This window comes from Garra rufa, chromosome 15, assembly GCF_049309525.1.
Source record: "Garra rufa chromosome 15, GarRuf1.0, whole genome shotgun sequence".
Lineage (NCBI taxonomy): Eukaryota > Metazoa > Chordata > Actinopteri > Cypriniformes > Cyprinidae > Garra > Garra rufa.
Genome location: NC_133375.1, coordinates 40,516,501 through 40,528,515, shown reverse-complemented (window position 1 = coordinate 40,528,515; position 12,015 = coordinate 40,516,501). Strand labels below are relative to the sequence as shown.

Below are 12,015 nucleotides of genomic sequence, written 5' to 3'. Positions count from 1 at the left end.
AAGTGTCCTTTTCTCTAGAGAAAGCTCGTAAAGCACAAACAGAAGAAATAAATAAATGAACACAAGTTCAGAAGTTCTTAAGGGAGTCACTGAAGTCAGTAAAATGCAAGGTTTGCTGTCATTAGAGTCGAGTGAGTCATATCTTATCTAGCGCTGCGTTCGGCATCATCGTATCCCAACATGCCCACACACACGCGCTCGCGCTCGGCACAATCAGACAACTCTCATTTGAATAGCGTCTCGGGGAGATTATTCATAAGGTTTGTTTGAAGTTCAACAGTTTCCTCTCAGCCATCAGGGAGTTGATTTTCAAAAGGTGGAGAGGCAGCGGAATAAAGAGGAGTGAAAGATTGATTAAACATGTGAGTCTCTGAGGTTGCGCTAAACAAAGATACCTTCTCAATTATATACAAGACGAGATTCGCTTTAAGAGCACAATCAGAGAAATTTAGTCTGAGGAGAGGACCGTTCAGAGCGCTCACCAGCCGCACGGGCCTTTAGGTTTCTCGGTCTGCCGCAGATCGGATCATCAGCGGTCGCAAATAGAGAAGTGAGTGAAAATTGGACAGACGAACAGAAACGAACAGATTTATTTGAGGTGTAATCTAGGAACATAGACGACTGTGGTGAGCTTTATGGGAAAAATCTATTAAAGGTCTTTCAGTTGGGTTAAACATGCACCGAAAATGGCCTGTTAATGAAACCTTGTGACCTGACCTTGTTGGTTCTTAGACCAAAAGTTCCTGGTTTGTAAGTCGCTTTGGCTAAAAGCATCAGCTGAAGACATACATGTAAACAAAAGTGTGTAACACTGTACACTGTATGAGATTGCTGTGTCCCATGATGCAATGCAGTCAAAATCTGCAGTCAAAGTTTTCACAGAAAATTAGAATAAAAAATACATCAAATAAAATCTCAGAGGAGTGTGCATATGGCCACAAAATGAGTTGCATTCAAATAAAAAATAAGTAAACAAACAAATAAATAAATAAATACAATTTATAAGTAGGTTTTTATATATATATATATATGTATTTTAAGTATTTTTATTATATTTCAATTGTATATTTATTTATTTTTATTATATTTAAATATATATATATCTCAGTTCAAATGTTTGGGATCAGTAAGATTTTTTAATGTTGTTCTTTTTAACTTTTTATTCATCAAAAAATCTGAAATGTTGAAAATTGAGCTTTGCATTACAAAAATAAATTATATTTTAAAGTATATTAAAATAGAGAACTGTTATTTTAAATTGCAATAATATTTCATAACATTACTTTTTCCTGTATTTTTGATCAAATAAATGAATCTTTGATGAGCATAAGAGACTTCTTTAAAAAAATATTTAAAAAATCGAACTTTTGAACAGTAGTATATATAATTAATAAAAACTAATTTTAATATAATTTTTTTTTTGCTGATATGCCATCTAATCACAACTCACTGAATTAAACATGCATATAATGAGAATAAAATTCCTTTTTTAATTTAAAACAATTACAATTAAATTCTTACATATAATATTTTTTATAAATAATATTTATTTTTAAATTATTACATTTTGTAAATTATACATTTTTAATTACAAACTGTAGAAACCCAAATCAATCCTACTGAGGAGAAAAAAAGCTACAAAAACATTTTTGGACACTTGTCAGCTGGTTAGGCAGGTTATGCATAAAAAAAAAGTGTGTTCAAGCTCAGGTCAGGTAGAAAACTAACTTGAAACCCTTAACCAGGATCAAAAAGGCTCAATTTTGGATGATACTTGAATGGAAATGCAGTTTTTATGTGAGTAAACCATCAGTAAGTCACCATGTTTGACAAAAGCAACAGAAGGGAAGAAAGACGCTCTGTTTTTGTTGTGTCTTGTGAAATGACAAACCAAACATGTAGTTTGAGATGAAATCACATGAACAGGAAATGAACATCAGAGAATACAACAAACATCAGCATTATATGGCCACAGTAAATAAGCGTCTTACTTTTCCGCCATTTCTTTGTCGTATTTACACCTCAGCTCCTGCAGCTCCGTTCGAGCCGAGTTGAGCGCTGTGAGACAGAGAAACGGGAGCCATTATTGACCTCTGACCTCATATCAAGCCTCGTATGCCCTCACTTTTTGATAGGGATCTTACATGACTGAAGCGCTTTGATCCGGTCCTCAGCCTGGCCCAGTCTGACAGGCAGCGTAACGTCTGATTCATGTTCCTCCCTGTGGAAACGGCGAGACAGAGGAGAGATCAGAACAGGAAGTGACTGAAACCCCCGCAGAGAAATTATGAAGCCCTTGAATGGATCTCCGGAAACCCACAGCTGATTTCTGCTAAGCGTCTTATTCAGAGATGTATACAGTAGCATACATATGTAAAAATACAAGTATACGAAAGAGCACACAGTGTGTAAATAATTATTTTTTAAATATTTATTTTAGGTGTGGTATCCCATAATGCAATGCACTCAGCAAAGACAAATTATCTGCATATGGCCCAATTCTAAACATAAGCACAAAATTTGACTGTTTGATTAAAATAAAAATACAAAATATATAGACATATAGTTAAATATATTTAAATTTTATAATTTATTTTTTAATGTATTTATTAATTCATTTAAATGCAATATCCCATAAGGCAATGCACTCAACTGAGACAAATTATGTGCATTTTTTCACAATTTTTAACATTTTTACACCAAATTTAATTAAAACTGTAAAATATATATATAGAATTTAATAAAAAAAAATCATAACTAATAAAAAAAATTAAGTGTTTTTTTAAATATAATTTTAGGTGTGGTACCCATAATGCAATGCACCTGAATGAGAAAAATTAGGTGCATATCACTCATGGGTCTTTTACACTTTATATACAAAAATTTAAACTTTTTTTCATAATTTAAAATTTTCAGTCACAATTTGTGACATTTTCACACAACATGTGATTAAAATATAAAAAAATTAAAAAAATATAGAACTTAATAAATAAAACTAATAATAACAAAGTTTTTTTAAATATAATTTTAAGTGTGGTATCCCATAATGTAATGAACCTGAATGAGACAAATTATGTTATTTTTTACACTTTATACATATATATATATATATATATATATATATATATATATATATATATATATATAAATATAAACATACACACACACACACACACACACACACACACATATATGTAACTTTTTCATAATTTCATAATTTTCATAACAATATTCAATAAGGCAATGCACTAAATTTTTATGCAAAAAAAAAGAAAAAAAATATATATATAATTATTTATTTATTTATTATTTATTATTTTAATAATAATACTTTTCCCAAGTAACTAGTAAAGTAACGCATTACTTTTTAATTGACAAGAAAATATCTGAGTTACTTTTTTTGATTAAAAGCTCTCCTGTTCTCCCATGTTGAGAGAAATAAAAAAACAGATACAGTATTCCTCAAAATGAATAAAAATAGTGAAATTCAATGTAAACCTGCAATAATTAAATATGTTAAATAATACAAATATCCTTTATGTTTTTAACCCCATTTTATTAACCAATATCTTTGCTGCCGACCTTCGATGATCCAATTCATCCATACTAATAAGCAAAAATTATTCAAGATAATCTAACATTTGTTTTCCTTTTTTTATATTGCTGAAGAGTTGAACTTACTTTTGTAATGAACCTGAATGAGACAAATTATGTTATTTTTTACATATATATATATATATATATATATATATATATATATATATATATATACACATATGTAATTTTTTCATAATTTCATAATTTTCATAACAATATTCAATAAGGCCTTTTTTTTTGCAAAGTATAATATAATATATTATATATATGTATATATATGTATATATATATATATATATATATATATATATAATTATTTATTTATTTATTTAATCCAAAAAAATTTTGCTGCTATGCCAAATGAACAGCACTTACGGAACTAGACAGACAGATCTATAGATATAGAGCATATAGTATGCAGTAAATTTTGTGTCAAATCACTAGTTCTGTGTCAGCTCGTACCCTTCCTGTGGGTCCTGGTGATTTTGGAGCGGGCCGTCTCCATCCTGGACGTTCTGTGTGCTGTTTGGCGTCATCATGTGGGCCGGCTGTGACGACGCCTCCCCCGTCGCCACGGTTACAGGCCCCTCCTCTGTGTGTTCTAAACACAATTAATTAAAATATACATTGTAATCAGTCCACCTTTACTTTGGAATAACAAGTGCAACCTAACAGTTAGTGTTCAGATTAGATTTTAATTCACACTATAAAATACCGCTCAAAAGTTTGGGGTCAGTAAGATTTATAATATTATATTTATGAAATAAAAAAACAGATACAGTATTCCTCAAAATGAATAAAAATAGTGAAATTCAATGTAAACCTGCAATAATTAAATGTGTTAACTAATACAAATATCCTTTATGTTTTCAACCCCATTTTATTAACCGATGTCTTTGCTGCCGACCTTCGATGATCCAATTCATCCATACTAATAAACAAAAATTATTCAAGATAATCTAACTTTTGTTTTCCTTTTTTATTCCTGAAGAGTTGACATTTTTTCTTCTGCGGTCTACTGTACAGACATGAACTTTTCTCTAAGCCTGAGGCTTTTGGTATAAAAAGGCTTTTACATTTGCCAAAAATATAATTTTTTATATAAAAAACAAACGAGCAAGCCCTGCCCAGATTTAAAAGGTAACGCAAAAGTAACGTAACGCATTCCTTTCCATAAAAAGTAACTAAGTAACGTAATTAGTTACTTTTTTAGAGAGTAACTTAATATTGTAGTGCATTACTTTTAAAAGTAACTTTCCCCAACACTGGTAAAGAACACTGTGTGTATGTGAGAGCATTGTGTTATAGTTTCTAGTGCGTTTTAGACTCTGACCTGCTTTGTCAAGGCACTCCAGGTGTTTTCTCCAGTGCTCAGAGATTTCTGTGACCAGAGCGTCACCGTCAGGAGTCGAACGCTGAAGTTCTGCCAGACGCTCCTGTGTGGCCTGCAGCAGCGGAGCCGGATCTGTACACACAGAGATACAAAGCTACTTTAGTGCACGGTCACATTTGTGAAAATTCAGCGAAAATTCACGGGCAAAGAAAGGTCAGTTGTCAGTTGTCAGTACACCTTAGTCAGTTTAGATGTCATATTGAATTTAACGCCTATGAAAACAAGCTGTGAGGGACGGACTTGCAGTTTTTACAATGGCATGCTCTGTATAAAGACCCTAGATTGCTTCATTTTTGCAAATTACACTTTTAAAAATGTTTTATGGAGTTTTGTCCACTCTGAACGTTTCTTTCAGACAGATGTTTCATCAGCTAAACAATCTGTATGTTGTTAAACAGTAGTTCAATCCACTGAACGCACTTCAGTCCCTCACAGCCTCACTTAATGGAACGAGGTCCATAGTTTAGCAATTCATGAAGCACTTCTCACACAGAAATCACTTTAGAAATAAGCTGCTTTCTGGTCAATGTGGCAAATTTGTGCAACCAACTTGAACACAAACAAAATCTGCGTAGGGAACTTATTCCTTGTCCGCAGATTCCTTTTGGCCTTTGCTTGTGAATTTTCAGAGCAATGGTCAATTTGAACAGACCTTTACACTTTCTACAGTTCTTATTAAATTTAACTGAATAATATAATACTAAAAAAAGATCAAATAATATAATAATATTTTTTGTAAAATTTACAGTCTACAGTTTTTATTCATTTAAACTATTATTATTATTATTAATAAACAAATATGAATTGAACTGCGTAAGCCCATTTCCGCATCTCTTCATCTTGCAAAACTTTTTTGGACATTATTTTGAGATAAAAACTCACAATTTTGACTTTTTCCTTGCAAATGCAAGTTTATATTTTGCAATTCTAAAAATTTGTTGTCAAAATTGCAAGATAAATTTTTTTTCTCACAAATGTGCGTTTCTATCTCACAATTCTGACTTTTTTTCTTACAAATGTCAGCTCATATCTCATAATTCTGACCTTTTTCTTGCAATTCTGACTTTTTTTTTCTTGCAAATGTGAGTTTATAGCCCACAATTCTGACTTTTTTATTCAGTATGGTGAGATAAAAACTCACATTCTGCCCCACATTGAGGCCTAATGGTAAGAGAGTCAGGTTTGTAACCCAAAGGTCACCAGTTCGATTGACTTTTTTCTTGCAAATGTGTTTACATCTCACAATTCTGACTTTTTTCTCACAATTCTTTTTTCCTCAGTATTGTGTGATAAAAAATGTCAGAAATGTCGGATATGTCAGTTTATATCTTACAATTATTACTTTTTCTTACAATTCTGACTTTTTTACTCAGTATGGTGAGATAAAAACTCACAATTCTGACTTTTTTCTCAGCACTGTGAAAAAAAAAGTTTTTTCCCGCAATTTTGAGTTTATATCTCACAATTCTGACTTTTTTTCCCGCAATTCTGAATTTTTCTCAGTATTGTCTGATAAAAACTCTCAATTCTGAGTTTTTTTCTCGCAATTCTGAATTTTTCTCAATATTGTGTGATAAAAACACAATTCTGACTTTTTTTCTTAGTACTGTGATTAAAAACTCACAGTTCTGACTTTTTTTCCTCAGTATTGTGAGATAAAATCTTGGAATTCTGAGTTTTTTTGTTTGTTTTTTTGCAAATTTGAATTTATATCTCACAATTCTGACTTTTTTTCTCAGTATTGTGAGATAAAAACTCACAATTCTGACTTTTTTTCTAAGAATTGTTATAAAAACTTGCAATTCTGACTTTTTTCCGCTAGTATTGTAAGATAAAAACGTCTCGGGTTACGTATGTAACCTTAGTTCCCTGAGGGAACGAGACGCCGCGTCAGGAACGCTATGGGGAACGCCATTGGCGGGCCGCACTCTGAACTGTGTATAACAACCAATGAAATGACGGGGGTGACGTCACAGGCGCGGTGACGTCACCGACCAGGAAGTATAAAGCACGTGCGTTTGAAGCCGGCGGCAGCTCTTTAGGAATGAAGCGAGCGCCGCAGGGTGCGGGAATTATGGTCCGAGACGCGGCGTCTCGTTCCCTCAGGGAACTAAGGTTACATACGTAACCCGAGACGTTCCCTTCCGGGAACTCGAGCCGCGTCAGGAACGCTATGGGGAACGAGACTACCAACGCCCCCATAATTACCGAGCCCTGCGAGTGTCTGCTCAACCAGGGTGGAAAAAGAGAGAGCCCTTGTCTAGCATTACGCGGACAAGAAGGCCCTGTAGTCCTCGGCCCTCGGGCACACGAGGAATGGTAGTCTTCCTCTGTCTGGTCGCCAGCCAGAACGAGAGGTACTCCACGGCCCTCAGGCACACGCAGAGTCTTAGTCCTTTGTCTGGGAGTTAGCCAGAACAAGAGGGACCGAATGACCACTGTCTAGCACTCGGCGGACAGATGGTGTGGGAAGTCCTCGGTCCGCAGACCCACGAGGACGGTGAGCTCGACCTCAAGGCTCCTCGGCCCTCGGGCACACGAGGAGAGGGTGATCCTTTGTCTGGGGGTTCAGCCAGAACAAGAGGGATCCAAGGCTCGGCCTGGAGCTCCGCCAGGACGCGAGGGAATAAGCCATTGTCTAGCATTACGCGGACAAGAGGGCACTGCAATCCCCGGCCCTCGGGCTCACGGGGAAGACAGTAGGTGCCTCTGCCTGGTAGCCAGCCAGTGCATGAGGCACTCCTCGGCCTTCTGTGAAGGCAGACGAGGAGTCTTAGTCCTTGGTCTGGGGAAAGCCAGAAACCAGAGGGACCGGAGTACACTCGGTCTGATAGCATCCTGCGTCAGAACACGAGGAGAATTAAGCCATTGTCTAGCATTCCGCGGACAAGAGGGCTGTACAGTTCTCGGCCCTCGGGCACACGAGAACCGTGACCTCTGCCTGGTTCGCCAGCCAGTGCGAGAGGCACCCCTCGGCCCTCGGGCTCACGAGGGGTCTTAGTCCTTTGTCTGGGGGTTCTGCCAGGACAAGAGGGACTGAAAGGGCTTTTGTCTAGCTTTCACGGACAAAAGGGGTAAAGTTTTGCAGATCTCTTATGAGTGGCGAAACGACTTCTCTTCTTTCCGCAGAAAGAATGCGCCTTGAGAAGTCTCCTCCTGGCTAGGGAGGTGGCTGCCCCTCTAGGCCTAGCGCACTAGGCCGAGAGTACAGCCGAGCCTGGAGCGGCTCTGAGGTCGAGCTCGTAATACCTAACGAATGTTAGGGGCGTGGACCAACCCGCAGCATTGCAGATGTCTTGTATTGGGACACCTGCCGTCAGAGCTCTCGAGGCACTCATGCCCCGAGTAGAGTGAGCCTTGAGTCCCAACGGTGAGGGGAGATCAGAGGACTCGTAAGCAGTAGTTATGGCATCGATGATCCATCTACTAATAGTGGGTTTTGAAGCTGGGCTCCCCCTCTTAGGGGGGCCGTAACAGACAAACAGTTGCTCTGTTTTACGCCACGTGGCAGCTCTGTGGACGTATGCGTCTAAAGCTCTGACTGGGCACATGCAGTTTAACTTCCTGTGACCTGGCTCCACGTATGGAGGAGGATAGAACGCCTGCAGCGTTACTGGCTGCGGTGCTAGGGAGGGGACCTTCGGGACGTACCCGACCCTGGGATATAGAAAGGCCTTGGCCATCCCTGGGGCAAACTCTAAATGAGATGGGGCCACTGAAAGGGCCTGCAGATCGCCTACTCTCTTGAGGGAGGTGAGTGCTAACAGGAGCGCCGTCTTAACTGTGAGGGCGCGATCCGTAGACTCCTCTAAGGGCTCGAATGGAGGCTTGCAGAGAGCTTCTAGCACCACAGCGAGGTCCCACGTGGGGACCCTGGGTGTCACTCGAGGCCTCAGCCTGAGCGCACCGCGGAGGAACCGTATGACCAAGGGCTCTCTACCTACTGAGAGGCCACCTAAAGGGGCGTGGTAGGCACTTATGGCCGCCACGTATACCTTTAGAGTGGAGTGAGCTAGCCCTGCGGATAGGCGAGACTGTAGGAACTCCAGAACTGTACCGACCGGGCAGTTGACTGGGTCCAGGTGGCGCTCGCGGCACCATCTCGCGAATAAGTTCCACTTAAGGCCATACAGTTTCCTCGTAGAGGGAGCTCTGGATTGGAGAAGGGTCTCAACAACCTCGGTTGAGAGACCCGCTCCTATGAGTTGTGCCCCCTCAGGGGCCACACCCATAACCTCCACCTCTCTGGGTGGGGGTGGCATATTGCGCCCCCAGCCTGAGACAGGAGGTCCCTCCTGACGGGAATCTCCCACGGAGAGCCGTCTAGGAGAGATACCAGGTCCGAGAACCATACTCGTGCCGGCCAGTACGGGGCTACTAGTAGCAGCCGCACTTGAAACCGACGGACCCGTTCCAGAACTCCCGGGAGCAGAGCGATCGGGGGAAAGGCGTACAGACGCAGCCTCGGCCACGTCTGTGCCATGGCATCCAGCCCCAGTGGAGCTGGATGAACTAGAGAGTACCAGAGGGGACAGTGCGATGTCTCCTGAGTCGCAAACAGGTCCACCTGAGCCTGGCCAAACACTCTCCAGATCTGCTTCACCACCTCTGGGTGAAGCATCCATTCCCCGGGCCTCGGCCCCTGCCTTGACAGGACGTCTGCTCCCACATTCAGATGTCCAGGAATATGGACTGCTCTCAGGGAGAGGAATTTCTCTTGAGACCAAAGGAGTATCCGGTACGCCAGCTTGTACAAGGGGCGTGAGCGGAGTCCTCCTTGGTGGTTTATGTAGTAAACCACCGCAGTGCTGTCTGTACGGACCAGCACGTGTTTGTTTCTTAGGTCTGTGAGAAACCTCTTTAGGGTCAGGGATACTGCCAGCATCTCTAAGCGGTTTATGTGCCACGAGAGATGGTGGGCGCTCCATAGGCCTTGGGCTGAGCGGCCACGCATGACCGCCCCCCAACCGGTAAGGGAAGCGTCGGTCGCTAGCGTGATGCGGCGACCAGGCACTCCCAGAACCGGTCCCTGAGAGAGGAACCAGGGTTTCCTCCACATGGCCAAGGCACGTAGGCAACGCCGCGTGACCTTGATCTTGCGGAGTGGGTTTCCCCTCGGGGAGAACCCCCTGGTCCTGAGCCACCACTGCAGTGGTCTCATGTGCAGCAGTCCAAAAGGTATCACGTTGGAAGCGGCTGCCATAAGACCTAACAGTACTTGAAACTGTTTGACAGTGAGTGACTGGCCTAGCTTTACTGCATTCACTGCGGTCAGTATGGAATCGACTCGTGCAGGAGACATGCGTGCCTGCATGGAGATCGAATCCCACACTACGCCTAAGTAAGTGGTCCTCTGTAGTGGAGAAAGCACACTCTTCTTGGCGTTGAGTCTCAACCCTAACTCTTTCATGTGAGCGAGAACAGCACCTCGATGCTGAACCGCTAACTGTTAGTTGAGTATGCGGATGCCCTGGAGTCACAGTGGAGCCAGCGCAGCATCCACACACTTCGTGAAAGTGCGAGGTGAGAGAGCTAGGCCGAAAGGAAGCACTCTGTCTTGGTAAGCCTTGCCCCTGAAAGCGAACCTGAGATACTTCCTGTGCTAAAGAACCAGAAAGTTCACTAAGGGTACCAGCCTCTCGAGACTGGTGTCTGGATTTACTTGAGGAACTAACTCGGAGTCCTGAAACAGCGAACTGGCAGGAAGCGCCGGAATTAGCTCCTCGGAAAACCCCCGCGGGGGTTGCGAACTCTCCAGGGCCGCTACGTTTCCGGGCGGACCAGCTAGAGGATGCTCGCGGGAGATAGCCGCGCCCTGTAACACTGGCAGGGTTAGCTGACTCATCTCCTGAGGGCCACGAAGGGGTCTGAAACCCGCACCTGGAGGTACGGTGCAAACCCCCTCGAGAGGGGCTGCCCTCAACGGCCCTGAACCACAACCGTCAGGGCCGCTTAGCCGAGGACTTCCTTGACTGGAGGACGACCCTCAGGTCAGGCCTCTTCGTCTTGGAAGCCCCCGACTTAGAGCGTTGCTTTCCGGGTCCCCTAGGCTGGGCCGGGGGAGCACGGGCGGCAACGCTCTGTTTTTGTGCCTCTCTATGGGAGCTCGTACACGGCTGAGGCTGCTTCTTAGATGGTGCAGCAGCCTCAGAGGAGAACACGCGGCGAGGAAGGAAAGTTCTGAACGCCGCCGCCTGCTTGCGGGCCTCCTGGTGCCTGGCCACAACGGTATCAACCGAAGCACCAAAGAGGCCAGATGGTTGCAGGGGGGCGTCCAGAAGCGTGACCCTGTCCTTCTCTTTTACGTCGGACAGGGTCAGCCAGAGATGCCTCTCCGCGGCCACCAGGGCTGCCATAGACCGCCCAACAGCACGGGCGGCCTCCTTGGTGGCGCGGAGAGCGAGATCTGCAGTTTTTTGCATCTCTGTGACGCTAACTTCCTCGCCGCTGCTGAACTCCTTCAGCAGGTCAGCCTGGTAGGCTTGCAGGATGCCCATGGTGTGAAGGCAAGACCCTGCTTGACCTGCTGCCGTGTATGCCTTACCCATCAGGCCAGATGTGACTTTAAGGGGCCTGGTGGGTAAGGACGGAGCCTTCAAGGATGATGCCGAGCCGGGTGACAGATAGCCCGCAAGCGTCTGTTCAACCCGTGGCATCGTCCTATAGCCACTCTCCTCTGCCCCCCCCACATTTCCATAATTTTCAGCGGGGGAGAAAAGACGGGAGGAGTATGGCTTTTCCCACGATCTCGCTAGCTCTTGGTGGAGATCGGGGAAGAAGGGAAGGCTCCGTTTTGGAGGTGCTGACTTTGTCCGCAGGAAGCGATCATCTAATCGGCTTCGCTGCGGCTCATGTGATTGCTGTTGTTCTGCGGGCCATGTGATGTGTAATTTGGCTACCGCATTAGTCAGCACCTCTACGAGCTCCTCATAGTGAGGCGAGCGTGATGGCGGTTGTGGTTCCTCTGTAACACTTTCAATGTCAACCTCCTCGGAGGAAGACAAGAGGAACTCGGGGACCTCCTC

The 12,015-nt window shown here is 42.8% G+C and overlaps 1 protein-coding gene across 1 annotated transcript in view; it reads right to left on the bottom strand.

Moving 5' to 3' along the window:
* cux2b (cut-like homeobox 2b) overlaps positions 1 to 12,015 on the bottom strand; it is a 168,875-nt gene that overhangs the window by 15,298 nt on the left and 141,562 nt on the right. Inside the window, exons 5-8 of the mRNA XM_073819893.1 lie at positions 4,931 to 5,062; positions 4,060 to 4,198; positions 2,145 to 2,221; positions 1,992 to 2,058 (exon numbers count right to left, since the gene is read on the bottom strand). Of these exons, the coding sequence (XP_073675994.1) occupies positions 1,992 to 2,058; positions 2,145 to 2,221; positions 4,060 to 4,198; positions 4,931 to 5,062 (415 nt within the window). The remainder of the gene's footprint in view (positions 1 to 1,991; positions 2,059 to 2,144; positions 2,222 to 4,059; positions 4,199 to 4,930; positions 5,063 to 12,015) is intronic.